We start from the raw sequence: 18,182 nt of genomic DNA, 5'->3' as shown, positions 1-18,182 counted from the left end.
GATGTGTGTGTGTGTGTGTGTGTTTGCGTGTGTGTGTGACAGAGGATGAGAGGCAGTCAGAGAACATTTGTGTGAGACAGTGACGGAAGTATGCGCATTATTTGCTAAATAAACACCTGCAAAGTAAAAATAATATTACCACATTATAAATAAAAGTCGAGGAAAGGTCCTGAAGTACAAATCTTACTGCTGGTGTGTTTCCTTACCAATGTCTATGGAGGCCTTCCCCCGCAGGAGCAGTTTCAGACACTCGCTGTTGTCAGTCAGGCAGCAGTAGTGCAGCGCTGTGCTGCCTTTAACAGTCTGCTTGTCCAAATTCAAACTGTCAAAGGACACAGACAGAGAGGGGAAAACTTTAAACCCACCCTGTGATGGTTAAATTTATATGAAAAAGTTGAATGTGTCAGCTCATTCCAGCATATTCTGAAAATGACAAGTAACTGAAGTGAAGTGCAAACGCATTGTCACAATCTGCTCTTTTCTCGCTTTGTTCACCTGTTCTGAGTGAGGAAGTCGACAATGTGAAGAGACGTTCTGTCCACCAGTCTGACTGCAAGATGAAGGGCCGTCTCTCCTTGCTCCTGAAATGAAAAGATGACACGATTTTACAACAAAGTGTTTGTAGAGAACAGAAAGAGACAGAAAGTTATCAGGAAGAAGTCAAAGTCAAATACCTGGTTAGAAAAAAAAAAGCTCAAGTTTCAAAGTCACTAATGAAGGACAAACTCGGTTAAATATGGTGTGTACTGACATGTCCGTTGGCCAGGGGTATGGGCTCCATGAGGTCGACTCCCTCGGCGTAGACCTGGATGAGGGAGAAGATGTCCCGAGCCTTCACTGCGTCACACAACGTGTGGAGTCGAGATGTCGCGTCAGGACACTTCTTCCTGGCGAAACGTTTCTCCGTGTACTTGGCGGTAATGAAGTCTTTCCTCGCTTGCCTGGTGGGAGATGTGGAGAGGTGTTAACTCATCAAAAAACACACTACATTAGTCACCTGTAAAACCAAAAATTTTCTTTTGTGGGAAGGAAAACAAATCGCTGTTGTGTTCAAAGAGGAACTTGGCTCAAGCAATTGTGATTTTCTAACACTTCTGTAAGACATGTGACACACATTTGAACTGCTCTGAATATAGTGATATGTGATCAAACTTCAAATTTCTGAAAAAATGCTATACCTAAAATATTACATGTGAGAATATGAACCCTTCAGACACACGTTTTTATTTCTTAGTTAGTTAACCCTTCTAACCCCCCTGTGCATCACTGCCACACATGTTACAGTGATGGTGTGTCACCAGCTGTTGATCGGCTGTGGCAATAGTGTAATGTGAAACAAGTGAGGAGCGAGAGATGGAAATGGTTGAGGGAGTGTGCAGCAGAGACGTTTGAGGGGTGACTTACATGTCACTGGCTGGGTTGGGTTTCACCACATTTTCAGCACTTAAACAAGCCTCCATGATTTCATTAAAGCCTGCATTCCCCACATTCTTGGCCAGCTGTGGAGCACACACACACATATATATTAGCACTCACCATACTAGCCATTTCCTGCACCACATGCATCAGTTCATCAGCTTTGCCAGCTCGACTCACACCTCCATCGGGAGGTACACGTCCTAAACTGTGCGTGGAGCCTTACAAACAGCACAATGTCTGTATGACTGTGGCAAACACCACTGGCGTCTTAACACCATGGAAAACAATCAGCACTGGAAGCATTTAATCCTGAATGTCCCACAGGCGGTAAATCTCTACACCAAACAGTGATTAGAAAGCCAAAAAAATCTCAGCTATTCTGAGTGTGGAGACTTGCAGAGGTCTTGGAGGAGGGAAGAGAGGAGGTCTGGGAGGATGTTAATCTCAATTTACTCTCCCTCATGTCCTCCTCAATCTTTCTTACTCTACCTACTCTCACCTGTCCCTCTCCCACCTGGTTGTATCCTGCCTAAAAATATCCAGAGAGATTTCTACAGAAAAAAAAAATCAATTCAGTGAGGTGACTCAAACTGCAACGGAAAACAAGGGACGTGAGGTGATTCAGCGAGAGGATGGATGCCAGCAGTGATTTACCAAGAGCTCTGAGGTGCTGAGTACATCCAGAGTGAGAGACTGGATCCTGGAATAGTGGACTCCCAGCTCCCTGTGGATCCCAGAACATTCAATGCAGGTGAGGATGCCCAGGTTGGTGGACAGCCACGTCGGGTCTGAGAAAGAGAAAAAGGAAAGTCAAAAGAATGGAGAGAAGCAGCAGTAAAATGACATGAGGGAAAAGAGGGAGCGGGAAATGAATAAGGGCGACACGCTGTCCCTGGGCAAAAACCACTAAAGCAAAAGTGATTTCTGCAGCACGTGAGCCAACTTTGATGTGTCCTTGTAGAAAGCTGCTAGCTTTGGAAATTTAATAGCTGCCTGAGGGGTTTTTCGCTATCTCAGAGCACACAATGTCAGAGGAAAGTGACCAAGCTAAACTGTAGCCAAGTTTGGCCTCGATACTCCGTGTGGATGTGTGGATATACCATATGTGAATGCCACGTTCGGTACGCAAAAGTACGCCTGCAGGAGAAAATTTCATGGGATTTGAGGAAAAACTGATTTCAAATGTAGAGCTCCAAAAATAAAGACGATCCCGTCTTCGGCATTTCAACATTTTCAGATCCAAGGACTCGCCATACTAAGACCACACCACCACTTTACCTCATAGCTATGCATATACATCAGTGATAACACTTTCCAAAAGCATACCACACATTTTTAGCCCCATTACCAGGCAGCGAGACATGTCTGTTGGCTTGTGTCTGAGTCTTGAAACATGCTTCACATCGCAGTGTGCATACTGTTGGCTTCAGCTTAGAAGACAAGATTGGACTCAGTACGATTACCCTTGATTTTCAGGTCAAAACCTCCAGAGAATATTTCACTCTTTTCCTGGGATTCTCTGTGATTGTCGTCAAAAATGAAATTTGATTTTAACCACAGAACCGTGGAGAATCATTGTAAGATCCTGACTGATCCCGTCCCCATGTCGCGAGATTGAAATAATCAAGGAATTACAGCTGAAGCGGCATTGTGCAAAAAATACCCAAAGCACCTCTCTCAGTTTGGAAACACGCCTATCGTTCCAGCAGCTGTGTGATGGCTATAAGTATTTAATTAACTCAAAAGAGAGAATCCAACAAAAAAGGACACCAGTACTGACATTTCTGCAAAACCTCATTACGACATTACATATAACAATGTCACATACATTATTTTATTGTATTAATGTATTAATCTGCTTCTTGCAGACTGCAACCATCACATTAAATGAAATTATCACGCAACAATCTTGTAACTTAACCTAAGTAAGCCTGATCTTTAAGAGTTTAAAATATGAAAACTGCTGGTGTGACCTGTTTTTGCCCACTCACAACCATTTACAGAACATAACAGTTGTTTCAATTGTGCACTGAGGTGATCTTTTCCACTCACTGGGTGCTCCACAGTCACAGCACACGTCGTTTCCCCTCATCCTCTTGACCTCTCCCAGGATCGCCTTGGTCAGCTCCTGCACTATGTTGTTCTCACCAACATGCTGGTCGCCTTTAAAAGCCTGATTCAAGGCCTCCTCCTTACTGTTCTGTAGCACTGAGATCCAGCTGGAGGAGGGGAGAGGAGAAGAGGTGAGTCAGGCAGACAGAGGGGGGAGAGGTAAGCTGAGAGGTGGGGATGGGAGGCAGACAGTCATGTGAAGAAAAGCAGATGGAGTTGAAAAGGGAGGGAAGATGGGAGTAAAAGGCAGGAGGTGGGAGGTAAAGACAAGGCCAAGCGTCTGGCTGGGTGTGAGGTAGGAAGTGTGTGTGGAGAGTGTCTGAGGTGGTAAACAGGATGCATTTAAGCACACAAGGCTGCCACGTGCCAACACACACACACACACGCACGCACGCACGCACGCACGCACGCACGCACGCACGCACGCACGCACGCACGCACGCACGCACGCACGGGAGGAAGGAACAGGCACTTACATCTGACAATCCTGATCGTCCTCGGCCTGAAAGTGATACGTCCTGTCGTCTGAAACAAAAAAGAAATGAATGACACAACAGAAGAGAAAAGAAAGCGAGGAGACAAAAGTAGAAAGTGATTACATCCAGAGGACATTGAAGGATCCTACCGACAGCTCAGGCTGGGGATAAACTGCTGAACAGAAAACAACAAAAACTCTTTTAGCTCTCTTTTTATTTCAGTCTTCTGTCCTTAAACCAGGAAGACTGAGGACTACTGACACACCACTGCATCTGAAGAAACTTAAACTACATCATGCCTCTCCAGCACCATGTCAGTATCTCTTTTGTGTGGAAAAACTTCAAATGAGTGTGAAATGCAATATCTGTTCCATGTCATTCCTCTTCTATGTCTAACTGCAAACATTTACTGTCATCTCTCTACTGTCAACATAGTAATAAAAGAGGGATAAAATGCGCAAAAAAATACCCTTAAAAAAGACTGCTTTGTGATAATTAGTGTGTGATTTCCCAAGTCATCGCTTGCATTAACGAGAATGAGACGAAAGGAAGGACAGAAGGATGGATGGACGGACAGCCCAAAAACAAATAGTGCCCCCACATGTATCACCAGTGCTGAGGCGTGGAAGGTAATGTTGGCTACATCTCACAGTCATACAGGGACAACAAAAAACTATTAAGGGAAGAATTAACAAACAATTTGAACGATTATTTTAATTACTGATTGATTTGTAGATATTTTTCTGTCAATTCAACTGTCAACTGTGGAAATGACTGAATGAATGAATTTCTCTGAGACCGAAAAACGACTGAGTCAACTTAAATTTTCCTTGCTGCAGCTTGCTGGATAGAAACATTTTGAATCCACACTGCTGCATAACACATCCTCGCCTGCCGCTTCCTGGATGACTGGGGCTCATTAAAATGAGGCACTTTTAATGTGCAAAGGGGAAAGAAGGTGGCCAGCAGCAAGCACGGACAAACAGATAAGGAAGGCAACACATAAAATAAGAAAGAAGCCAAGGCTGAACTTACGGGATATGAGGTCAAAGCTTCTCTTTTCCTCAGGATTGTGTTTCACTTGGCAGGTGAGCAGGTTGAGTTTAGCTGGTGGCCGGTTAGCCTTCCAGGGAGAGAGGGAGGGAGGGAGAGAGGGAGGGAGGGAGAGAGGGAGGGAGAGAGGGAGGGAGAGAGGGAGGGTAACAATGATAACATAAATGAGTGAGAGAGTGGTGTGTTTAACTGTATCAGATGACAGCCAGAGCCAAATAAAACATCAGATAAGCTGCTAAGTGATACAAACTGTGCTTAAATCTTCACACGGGAACAGAGTTTAAAGTTTAAAAACACTCGGCTGAGGCGGCGATTTGAGAGGAATCATCCCCAAAGTGTGCTCTCTGCTGCTGTCTGTTAATACTTTCATAGTTAACGGGTGAAGATGATGACTGGCTGGAGAGGTGACCCACAGCCAGGACACTGACAGTGTCAATGTGTGGAGATCTTTTCACACGCATGTATTTGTTTTCATCATTACAGTCGCATCGTATCGCTGTTCACTCACTGTGCCGTGCGAGATGGTGAGGTATCCGTTCTTTGCTGTGCACTTTCTCTTCTGCCACACTTTCCTCAACCTGTGACACACAGAACGCGGCGATTAGAACGTCACAGCCACAGTGACAACAGACGCTAACAGACACATTATGTTCATGACACACAGGCTGAGCAGTGTTATTGTACTTACAAAAAGATGCATCATTAGTTCTAGAGCTGAAAAAATTAACTGATGAACCGATGAGCTGATCAACAGAAAATTAATCTGCAACAGTATGGGTAGCTGATTAGTTGTTTTAGTCATTTCTCAATGAAAAACACCAAAGCGTCTCCAGTTCCAGCTGCTCCGATCAGAGAATTTGCTACTTTTCTCTTATTCATTTAATTCTCTCTCTCTCTCTCTCTCTTTTTATTTAAATCATTATACATTTAAAATCTCTGGATGGGTTGTCATTCAAAAAAAGCAATCTGAAGATGTTAACCTTGGCTGCTGGGAAATGGGCATATTTTACCAATTTGAGACATTTTATATACAAATGATTAAATGAATGAGAGTCATTAGCAGTCTGACTCATAATGACTCATTTCATTTTATAGTATGAAAAATCATGTACAGCACAAAAGAAAAACTTACCCCTACAACTATTATGTACAGTAGACTATTATGCTTTCCACCTACAGAACCACATCACCTTATTTTGACGCTCACCCATCACTTTTCTTGTAAAGGTAGCCGCTGCGCTCTGTGCCGTGCTCCTTATTGCCCTGCGGCTGGTGGAGGCTGTAGGTGGTGCTCTGCCGCACCTGTGAATCCTGGGAAAACACACATGCAAACAGAAATATATGACAAATCAGAGCATTATAGGAAAAAAAGAACATAAAAAAGAAAAAAAAGGGCTGGTGCTGCACACTGGATCAGCAAATCCACATTGCAGTCAAGTGGGAGCCACTGAAGCACTAAATGGCTCAGATTTTCGCTCCGCTTCGGGGTCTCCTCTGAGAATTTCCAAGCAAGTACAAACAACAATCAGCAGATTGCCGCTATGAGCCTGAATGAATTTGGCACACGTGGGAATAACAAAATCAGAGGAGCTTATACGCCTCTGAATAAGAATCAAACGAGCAAAATCTGAAAGATCAAAAGGCAAGTCACAGCTACTTTATTTAGATTACATGTGACTTGATTTATATTTCGGATATTCAGGTTTGACTGCAATGTAAAAACAACAAGGATGAAACAAAGGCCAGAGTGATGTCATTTCCTTTCTGGGGACACTACAGGAAGCAGAGAGGATGACTTCTGAAGGCAGGCGTTGATGAAGCATTGATGATTTCACTGGTGTGTGCTGTTATCAGCAAATGCACAAACACAGCCAACAGGATAAACGGATGAAAGTGGAGGAGCAGGAATGCAGCTCCACCACGAGCTTAACTCATTGAAAAGTCATTAAAAAAAACAAACAAAAAAAAACCACACACACACAACTTAAATTGACCATTGAACAAAGCACTGAAACATGGCAATGTCTGAGGAAAAACATCTATTATCAGACCAGAAAACAAACCAGTGACGTAGTAACTACGACTGAAGCCACACTAAACAAGCAAGCAACCACAGAAAATAGCTTTTTATTTTTTTGTTTGTTGGTTTTCAAGAAATCCACTTACTCTCCTAGACTTGTTTCACAAAAGACGGAGGCAGAGAAGGAAAGAGGAAAACAATCTTCAGGTGAGATTTAATAGTTTGCACAAGCCTGGGGTCCGTTAAAAATTACTGCTCATTCAGGTGGTGGAGAAAACGGAAGATATGCATGCATGTATGAAATAAACAGGAAACACGTCAACCTTTTCAAGACTGACTGCAGGTGCATTTTCACAGGAGATTTAGGTAGAAATTTGCTCTTGCGTGGACTCTGATAGAGTCGCCTATTAAGCCTTGTTTATATCAAATATAATTCATGAGTAGATTCATAAAAATGTGATATTTGACACTGAAAGGTAACATAACACCTTTAGCAGCGTGTGTGTGTGCGTGTGTGTGTGTTACCTCCTTCTGCTCCACCTGTAGCGCTGACTTGAGGACTTCTCGTAACTGAGTCAGCTGTTTCCTCTCCTCATCCTGAACCTGCTTTATCTGCAGGGAAAGAAAGAGCGAGAAACCAGGAGGGAAAACAACATATATGACGCATATGTGAGACAAATGTCAGGGACAAGCTTAAGGAAGGAAGATACCAGAGGTGCTGGTTTTCTCACCGTGTGCAGATCTGTTGCCAGTTTTTCTATGGAAGGCTTCAGGTTGTCCACGGCCTTCAGACCGTCCTGGAAGAAACTGAACAGGAAGAACGAGAGTTTACCACTGCATGAAAACGTAATGTGTAAGAGTCATATCAACCTTTCAGGTAATTTGACAACATTTGCTAATCACACAACAATCATAATAAACTATAAAATGGCTGAGCATGATTTTCAGGCTGACTTGAAATCTTACTTGCACTGTGCGTGGAAGTACTTAATGAGGTTCTGCAGCAGGTCCACTCCCTTCTTGATTTTGATCTCATTGACTTTCAGGAGATACTGTAAACATATTGAATACAGATTTATTCAGACAGGCGAGGCCAGCTTCAATATCAAACGTATACGTCCCTTTCATCTCGTATCTGGAAACTTCAAAGTCTTCATCTTTCAACTTTAGTTTTATTAACTAAAACATCAAAGTTATACAGACTGCACAAACAAGCTAAATGTGATCTAAGACTTTTTTTTCCCAAACAGCTACAGACCCATTCTGAAATATCTAACCTTTACCCAAAGAGTTTGTCTGCCTAAAGGTTGCTTTTCCAAACCACACATCATCAACTGTGTGCAGCAATGGAAGGTAACCAAGTACATTTACAAAGTACTGGACTGTACCTGGGTATTTACATTTTAAGCAGCTGTATACTTGCACTACACAATATTTTGAAGGAAAAATATTAATAATACTTAGCTTGCAGATTCAGATTATCAAGCCAAAATATGAATCAGGTAATACATTTTGAGGTATAATCATAGTCTTTATTTAGGTTTTGACACTAATACTTTCGCACTTCTGCGACAGTCAGATCTGGCTTCCCATCATCATCATCATCATCATCATCATCCCCCTCACCTCACACATCTGCAGCTGAAAGAATCTCCTCTCCTTCTCCATCTCTTCAGCGATTTCTGCCCCACTGATTTCCGTCCTGATCATCCCGTGCTGCCTTGCGTGCTCCTTCTTCTCCTTCTCTATCTTGGTGCTGGCAGGAAGTGACATCACAGGGGTCAAAGAACACACAGCACATCCATGACAGTGCCATTCACGCACCAACAGTGTTGTATTGTGTAAAATCAGCCCTAGTGCAACTTGGCAGATAAAGAAGGAGAAGGTGATTGCCCAAGAAGATTTGCAGTTTTTTCCTAATTAAAAGGTTATGGGTTAAAAATGGGTAGCTTAAGCTATGAGGTTAAAAATGGCTGGAATGTAACAGTAAAATCAGTGTGCCTCTGTAAGTTCATCTAAGCCACCCAGGCAGTAAGCGATCTTCAAACTTTACAACAATTTTTTTAAGTGCTGTTGCTGCATCAGGTAACCTTGGCTTTTAATCCAGTAGGAACGTATCATCTCTTCACGATGGAACCGACACTGCCACAACATGACCAACTCACCCCCCTTGTGGCAGTGAAACCATCCCTGGAAGAGGAGATGTTAGTGGAAGAGTCCTGAAATGCCACCTCTTTCATGGTTTCCCTTTGTAAATAAGAATGACTAGGTTGCCTGACAGTCTGCACCCAGGGCTGATTTTTCACAAAGACTATAATCTCTGCATTGAATTTGTCAAACAGGCAGTCAGGATAACACCACACACAGGAGAGGAGGCACCGGTCCATGCAACAGGGCATTCTTTTCCATATGCTGTTGTTTTTCTCACAGCATATTCCCTACAAAAAGGATGCAGCAGTTTGTTTCGTCTCAGAGCGACGGGGCGAGTGTTTAAAGAGGAAAATCAAAGTGATGGGACTGCATGAGTCATCTTTAAAATGACGGTGTTATAATCTAAAACTACTAGCTATTATTAAAGGAACACTTTGACATTTTGCGAAACTGACTGATTAACTTTAAAAAGGTGGAACATAAACAATATATATCACGTTATTGTTAGTATTTTACTAACTTTAAACAGCTATGCTAGCTATTTGCCCTTTATTTGAGTCTTTATGCTAAGCTAACCGTCTCTTCCAAAAGTCTTCCTTTACCATTCCTTCTCAACTGCCATGATTCTTTCCTTTATCCTTTATACTGTGATTTCATGATGTCGCATCACTTCAAAATAAAGAAAAATAAAGAAGAAGTTCTTCTGTATTCTTGGAGTTGCACAGTCCAGTGTCACTAAAGTAAAAGTGCTTTGTATTCATTTCTTTGTTTGATTATACACTTCCAGCTTCAAACTGGTCTACAACTGCATTAAACTGCAGTTGTATCATTAATATTTACTGTCATGTTCACAAAGGTTAAATTGATTTGTTGAGACACAATTCAGATTCATTTCACTAAACTAAAGCAGTTTATTTTTATTCAACAAAGTTGTTTGAGGCATGGTTGGAAAACAAGAATCAATCAGCTCTGAAGACACAAAACAGTAAGTTTTGATAGCCAGTAGTTTTGATCATAAATTTGGCAATTTTTCCACAACAACCCAAATTCAATTTCACTGAGAGCACACTGTCGGCCTTTGTGAGCACATGAGTCTTCAGCCCTGACAGCATTACAGCATCATCAGTGTGGCGGCTAATGGAGAGACACATGTTAGCCAGACTGTTTGACCACCAGCCAAACTGACAGTTTTTCAATTGATGAGAATCCTTTCACTTTCAGTCCCGTCAATTCAGGGAGTGATTCAATTAAAAGGAAAAGAAAAACACAGAAACTGGACTTTTGAGTTACTTTGGTAGATGAATTCTGTGTTCAAATTTGGGGGGGGGGGGCTGATTTTAGTAAATACATTTCATATTAAACACTCTTCCTGAATCAACAAGATTCAAAGTGAGAAAATTCCAAACCTGGAGACTAAAAACAGAATTCAGGCTGTCGATTGCAAAGAGCTTGAAAATCAAATTAGGGAATCAGAAATCAGTGCTGCATTAAGACAAAAATACTTTAATCTCTCCGTGTCTGTGATATGAAACCAGGCTGCTATTGACAGCAAACAGCAGAGAGATCAGAGACAACCAGAGGATCACTGATAAAGGACAGCGGCAGGATGCGTCGGGGTGTTCGGGTGGTTTATCAATCAGGAAGAAAACTGAACTCTATTGATGACCTCTGTTTGTCATCAATAGAGTCAAAACATAAAAATAAGTTGGGACGGGCAGGAACAAGTCACATAACATCCGGCTGAACTCTCGATGTCAGTACAAAGTCCGTACTGTCTGATCGAAACGGTGTGGAGAGAAGATGTATTACCCTTTCAGTAAAGAATGTCCTTTGCAGCTTGTAAAATACATGAAAGTGCTGTAAAAAGTCATGTGTTGTTTCGCATGCACAATCGCCATGGTGTGTGAGAGCACGTGGCATCTCAGTGTGGAGGCGGGAAAGTGATGGTGAGGGCTGGTTATTCACATTATCAAGGATGTGCTGACAAATAATCACAGGGGAAAGTTAAGAGGGGGAGAGCAGTTAGTCATGACAAGTCACCCAGAAACAGGACATGCACTGCACCTTTCATCCGAACTTACTGACATGCATGACTTTAAATAGGCAGGACTAGTCTGAGCAGTTGAATTCATAAATTCAAACTCGTGATGACTGTATAATCACTGGGTCAGTATGCTGAACAATTTTAACTGGTTAACTAACAAACGAGGGACTAACTGATTTTTTAAGGTCAATACAGATATAGATTATTAGGCCAATGATTGTTTTATCCCCATAACAAATCATCAAATGTCTGGTTACGTCTATGGAAAATGAATCATAAGCTGTTGAGTACACAAAGTTGGGGCAGTCGTGGATCAGCGGTTAGGGTGTCGGACCCGTAACCGGTGGATCGCTGGTTCGATTCCCCGTCCCGGTGTCCATGGCTGAGGTGCCCTTGAGCAAGGTACCTAACCCCCACTGCTCCCCGGGCGCTGCACGCGGTCGCCCACTGCCCCGGGTTTGCTGTGTGTGTGTGCACGTCACTTGGGTGGGTTAAATGCAGAGAACAAATTTCGTTGGAGTGAGTTCCCTCCAATGACAAAATATGTCACTTTTTTTAAAATTAGGTTTCTTACACTTTAGTTTCGTAGTCCTTCCAGGCTTTGTCAAAAGGCTTTTTCAGATCCTGCGAAAAAAACAACACAAAGCAGAAAGTGTTCAGTAAATCAACAGAAAATCATTCAGCTACAGGTTTTCATGTGACAGAAAGCTCCAGAACAGCTACTAAATGGACCTTGGGTGAGATTATTGTTTCCAGGATCAAGAATGTCCTGTCAATCTCAACAATTCTGACAGTAAGTTGTTAACAAAACAGAAAATGCAAAGATGATTGGGCCATAAATCTGAATCTAAAGCCAGCAGCTGATGAGCTTGGCTAACTATACAGACAGGAAACAGATACCCCAGCTCAAGTCAAAATATGTTGGAACGCATTTGTTTCATCCCTACAAAGATAGTATAAAATGCACAATTTGTGGTTTTATGAGAGGATACAAGCCTTTAGTATTTCCTGGCTGGCCTCAGAGTGTTGCAGTAGCTGGCAGATGAATCTCTCTTACCTTTAGACAACTGGTTCTACCAGTTTCCAGTCTTTGTGCTAAGCTAAGTGGCTGTTGGAGGGACCGTCAACTACAGTGTTTCCTTACAAACAGTAGAATCTCTTCATCAAATTTTCCCCCCAAAATTAACCAAAATGCTACTAATTATTCCTGTAACCAAAACAATACAGATGGATTAATACGCAACTATGAAAATCATAATACATAAAGAAAAATATGGTACTGTGACTGGATACAGGTATTCTGACATTTACAGCAACCAGGAATCTCAGAAGTTACAATCATCATCAACTGTCACATGTTCAGAAAATACTTTCCTCTCTTACTCACAAAAGAACAAGAGCTTGTGTGTGTGTGTGTGTTTGCAGGTGTGTGTTTCAACATCAGTAAGCTGAATCATCCTCCTCACAGATGCAGCTGTCTCTGCAGAGAACAGAGTGGAAGTGACTGAGGAGGTTTGTTTTTTGGCAAAGCAGGAGCACAGTGCGATTGATTTTGGCATTTGTTAACGCGATTCCTCTGGTGACATCGACGAGAAGCAACTGTGACTTCTCATCATGGGTTTGCTTTCAACAGCTGCAGTGCTGATTAAACAGTGATTAGGACAAACAAAAGCAAACAATACTGAGCCTAACTGGTGTCAAAAAAAGTAAAATTTGACAAAAAGAATTGTTGCCTGAACCCAAACCCGGAATGCCAGCAAAGTCTGCTCAACAATCGAAAATTATGTAACATCTAACTCAAATGTTGCCTTCACAATTCATCATGGCACTGAAGAGAGGATTTTAGTAAAAGAAAACTCAAAGCCATACTAACATTTAGTACTTAAGCAGCACTTATGTCTGGCTCACTGAGCATTTCTGTCCATGAATGTGAAAAGCACACACAGTTCTGTTCGCCTGGACAGACAGCTTACGGCTTTAGTCCAGTGTTATGATCCTGCTGTTGACCTCCACTTCAACAGCAGGAGAGTGGCAGGCTCAACCTGTCAGCCCACAGGATCACAGTCTGGTTCACTGGGCCAAGCCAAGGAGCTCTCAGCCATTCAGACAGATCAGCTCAAGGGCAGAAACCACCAGAGGAAAGAGAGAATAAAAGACTACAAAAATACAAAAGAAGCTGGCGACCAAAGCAACAGAACGAGCCTGTGAAGAACAAAAGCCAAAGCAGAAGAGGAAGGCGCTAAAAGAACGAACTGCAGGTCAAGAGAGAGCCAGAGAGTAAAGAGAGGGGGAGCGGAAGGAAATGTCAGAGCCAGAGAGAGGAGAGAAATGGCAACAATGGCTAAAAATACCACAGCCAGGCATCGCTGGGCAGGGAATGGCAGAGCAGAATAGGCCAGGGCACAGGGGCGAAACACTCCCTGAGGGAGCAGCAAGCTTTTAGCGCCCCCATTCCCTGTCTTGCTGAAGGACGGAGGAGGAATGTCATGCCCTTGACAAGTGCCTCTTCCAAAACTTATCACCTCTTCCTACCTACTACCACACATGCCCAGGAATAGCTCTTCCTGTCACACATTCTTCACACCTTTTCTCACCTCAGTAATGAATGTGCAACCTGGTCGGCAGCAAAAAACACAGAGTTAGTTTGGATCTGTGGTACTTGCATGGTATACAGCCTCTTCAAAATACAAAGGCTGAATAATCTCAGTTTTCTCAGCTGAACCATTACTGGTTCTAACCAAATCCTGATTTGTGGTAGCACTGCATAAAAGGGGAATCGCAAGGCAGGTGCCACCAATTTAAGAAACTACAGATGTATGAGATACAAATGGGATTCATAGAACCTGTTTATGCCAGGTTTTTTCATGCTCAGCATCTTTTATGAATTGAGCACATCATCACAAACGACAAATGAACAAATGTTCATGTATAAATGTAATGTTATCACCTGCAATCAATGTAAACATTTAATTGACAAAATATTTCAGGGATATCACTCTGGATGAACCACAGATCGCAGTGAGTACTTCTGCATAGAAAGTAGAAAACGTCCAAACTAGCCCTTTAATCTACTACTTCTGCTGTTTGTAAATCCTTGTTTTAATAACTTTGAAAACTACCGATGCTGCTGATGTTCTGGCTGATAGCAGAACATGTCGTATGCAAACAAACGGGGGAAAGGCATTGATTAGTAATCTGCTCTTATCTAAAATCTCCAACAGCGAGTGTGTGTGGGCGGCTCGGCTGTTCACGTCCCACTGAGCCACAGTGCGACAGGGTGCAGCTGGACTCACTTCATCGCTCACTCCAAACACATTAGACCACAGTCCTCATACTACTCCCTTACACAAACACAGCAGATTCTGCTGCAACTATCCAGACACTGTAACTGAATAGTGATAAGCTGAAATGACTCATGGCGGGTTAGAAACACAGAGCGGTCAGTAAGCAGAGGATGAGCGGGTCGACTGCAGGCATGACATCATGCAGGCCTCCATTCTGAAAGTTTGTGGTTAGCAGAAAGGTCCGGTGGACTCAGCATTTTCCATTGTCCACAGACTGGAGTGTGCGTGTGTGTGTGTCTTCTACTGGGTCTTGTAGTGACCCCATCCCATTTGCTAGTACTGACTGAGCTGCATCCTGTGCAAAGCCTACAAAGACCTACAGAAAGCACAGATTAAAAAGCAAGAGCTGAATTTACACATTAAATGCAAATTGGTGAAATGGCCATGTAGGTAGATGAGGTGGAAAATGGTGGGCTTTTAGCAGAGTGACAGCGGGGACAGGTTGCTAGGTGGTAGCCCTCTAATCACAGAGCCATTACTGGCTGCCTCCCTTGGGGTTTAGTTCATCGCAGTCATTGCCAAACACGCCACTGGTAGAATATTAACAAGCTCTGAGGGATCAGTCCATTAAGTTCTGAGTTAAATCAAATGAAAAGACTGGTGGCTATTATAGCTGCCATACAGCTGCAATAATTGTAGCATTTTAACATTTTTATGCCTTGAAAGAAAATTAGTAACAACATTTTTAGGGTTATGTCATTTACACATTGTCTGCAATGAGATATTCTTATTTGTGGTTATTTTGTTCCTCATTACTCCCCTAAAAATATTTTTCCAAGCTCTTACCAGCTCAGTCTCCCTGTTGTGACCTTAAGCTTTCATTTATTTACAACATGCTGCATGTGTCAGCACAGGGAGTTTTGGGAGTTTTTTAAAGCCTCTAATCTAAAAATGCTTTGTGTTTAAGTGCTGGTGGAAAACACCCAGCTCTTCAGTACGTTTGTGTGAGAAAGTGAGAGAAATTTCCCCAAACAACAGCTGACAATAGCTCATCAACACACAACATTTAAGTTTGTATTTTTTACATGTAACTTAATTATGGTAAGCTCAAATTCACTGACTATACTGTTTTTGTAAATAAAGACAATTATTTTTAGACAGATATATGCAAAGAGAGCTTTGAAGAAAAGCAAATAAAAGAAAATCTTATTAAAACAATTTTCTTCAACCAATAAATGGAAAATAGAATACTGACATTTAAGCAAGTTGTGTTCATTTGTAAAATTGTCAAATCAGTGATTCACAAATCATTATACACATTTGTAAATCCTTATCTAATTTCACTCCATATACTTCCCTGATCTCTTAAACACATCTCTCTTCCTCTTTTATGCTTCTCTCTCCTTCCTTTTCTCCCTACAATCTAAAGAGCTCATCATGCAGGTCTGGACTTCTTCCTGCTTCCTCCTCTCCTAACAGGGAGCTCTGGGTGCAGACAGGAGTGGAAAAGCAGAACAATATCAGAAAGGAGGAGGAGAAAGATAATGAGGGGGGGGAAGGAGAGAAGTGGGAATGGCCTTGGGCTGAGGAGGTGAGCAACAGGTTGAAGGGGGGGGGGGGTGACTCTTTTCTCTGCTTTCTTCCTCACTTTTCTTCTAACGACAATGAAGGCTTAATTTCTGAGCTTTAGTGACATTAAAACAGTGGTGACAATTATCGGAGTGTGTGTAAATGTGTGTGTGTCCTGAGGTATAAAACGACCAGCAGCTCATTAGCCCCGTGTCGTTGGGGTAATGAGAATCATCCCAGGGCTAATGAGTAATAAGAGAGTAAGCATCACAGATGTGACTGGCTGCCACAGTCAGACTGGAGAGTGAGGGGATGAGCAAAGGGGGCAGAGTGAGGGAGACAAGGGGGGGGGGGACAGAGAGGGACAGATAATAGCAGAGAGACAAGAAGACAAAGAAAGGAAATCTAGGAAGAGAAAAGCAGATAGAGGCTGAAAAGAAAAACACTCAAGAGACACGAAAAAGAGCAAGAGAAGAGACAGGCTAAACAGTTCAGGGGTCAAGAAGGAGCCAAGTGGCCGAGGGTCATGGGGCCGACTGACGTTTCTATGGCAACCAGCATCATTACAGAGCAAGCTTAATCGCATCATACCTCTGTGAAAAACCACAGCAAATCATGTGCCTGGAGAGTGAAAGGTCACAGACTGGTGCGGACAGTAACGAGGGCTGACTGCATTACAGAACTGCGCAGCCTGTTAACGAGCGTCTGGGTTTAGTCTGATTGAGGGAGGCACATGATCGCCTGGCAGACTAACTAATGTGTCAGCATATATATGTAAAGGCTAACCTATACATATACATGTATATATATATATGTATATATATATATATATATATAAGGAGTATTAAAAACTGTCAAACATTAAAAGCTGCAATTACATGTCTGGTCAGATTTGTTTCCATATTTTCTGAGTAGAAAGTTTTTGTAAATTTAATTTCTGTCACCCTGGGAGTTTTGGGGTTTAAAGCCACCATAAACTACAAAGGCCATGTTTAAGTCTTTCTCACCATCTTGTTTCCTGTGATCTTCCATCTGTCTCTCATAAAAAAGGCATAAAGAAACCTCAGACATACTTAAAGAATGGTCAATAGCAGGCCTTTTTTAAGGGCAAGTTCTTGTACGCAGCACGCAACACAATTAAAAGGGGAGCATTTATTGAGTGGACTGTGAACTCTAAAATCATCCATGCGTCCCTATGAATTGTTCACCCTGGCGCTCTATGCAAAATCAGGCTGTGCTGAGTTTTTGTAGACTCCATTCCAACACTTCTTCCTGTGTTCTGCCGAGCGACCTCAGGCATTGTTCCAACAAATACGCATACATTATGTTGACTGATTTCACACATTTAAGGAGTGTCACGAGTTGTTTCTGACATCGTGCTGATACTTTTACTCTCTGCTGAAGCCAGGTGTCATCAGGCAGCCACTTCATCAACAATCTGTCTGATTTCTACTCAAATCAACTCAAACAGGAGGGCCGATCAAAGCAGCTTGATATCAGCCTTGTTAGAGAAGACAGCAGGACTTCAGGCATGGCAATGAATGTCACGGTCGCTTCAAACCACTTTAAACCAGCAGCTCTGCTGCTTAAACTACAGCATAGATGAGCATGTTTCCATTCAAATTTATTCTAAATTTTGTGTTTGTGGTGAGAATAATTGCTGTGTCAATCAGCTGGTTTGTTTTGTGTTAGTAACAGCTCTCTTGCACAGTAAGAGGGTCCACCAGATGCAAAATAAGTATGAGATTATTTCAAATTCCCTGCAAATTCACATTTGAGATAACTCTTGTCTTTTGTTGCTGCAAAACAGTGTATAAAGTGTACAAGGATAAAGCAATTTACTTGTATAACCTCTCTGTTCAACTGTTCAGTAACAAAGGACCACACTGGTTGCCTTACCCCTTTGACTCCCTTCAGGTCTCCTTTCAGCAGGCTGTCCAGAGGAAAGGTGATGATGTTGTTCATGTTTTGGAACTGGAGGAGGTGACGACAGAGACAAGATAAGAGTTGAAAGGTTACATCAGCGGATTTGAACCTGCAGGAGAGTACAATGT

The 18,182-nt window shown here is 42.3% G+C and overlaps 1 protein-coding gene across 1 annotated transcript in view; it reads right to left on the bottom strand.

The window, feature by feature from the left end:
• Positions 1-18,182, bottom strand: part of asap2a (ArfGAP with SH3 domain, ankyrin repeat and PH domain 2a) — a 49,532-nt gene that overhangs the window by 6,723 nt on the left and 24,627 nt on the right. The window contains exons 4-19 of the mRNA XM_046412129.1: positions 18,028-18,102; positions 11,850-11,899; positions 8,707-8,836; positions 8,047-8,132; positions 7,812-7,887; positions 7,606-7,692; positions 6,268-6,371; positions 5,569-5,638; positions 5,043-5,130; positions 4,008-4,056; positions 3,472-3,638; positions 2,074-2,207; positions 1,405-1,499; positions 752-941; positions 496-581; positions 207-322 (exon numbers count right to left, since the gene is read on the bottom strand). Of these exons, the coding sequence (XP_046268085.1) occupies positions 207-322; positions 496-581; positions 752-941; positions 1,405-1,499; positions 2,074-2,207; positions 3,472-3,638; positions 4,008-4,056; positions 5,043-5,130; positions 5,569-5,638; positions 6,268-6,371; positions 7,606-7,692; positions 7,812-7,887; positions 8,047-8,132; positions 8,707-8,836; positions 11,850-11,899; positions 18,028-18,102 (1,603 nt within the window). The remainder of the gene's footprint in view (positions 1-206; positions 323-495; positions 582-751; positions 942-1,404; positions 1,500-2,073; positions 2,208-3,471; positions 3,639-4,007; positions 4,057-5,042; positions 5,131-5,568; positions 5,639-6,267; positions 6,372-7,605; positions 7,693-7,811; positions 7,888-8,046; positions 8,133-8,706; positions 8,837-11,849; positions 11,900-18,027; positions 18,103-18,182) is intronic.

This window comes from Scatophagus argus, chromosome 15 (assembly GCF_020382885.2).
Source record: "Scatophagus argus isolate fScaArg1 chromosome 15, fScaArg1.pri, whole genome shotgun sequence".
NCBI classification, from domain to species: Eukaryota; Metazoa; Chordata; class Actinopteri; family Scatophagidae; genus Scatophagus; species Scatophagus argus.
The sequence above is the reverse complement of the archived record's forward strand: the minus strand, read 5'-3'. Positions and strand labels throughout refer to the sequence as shown.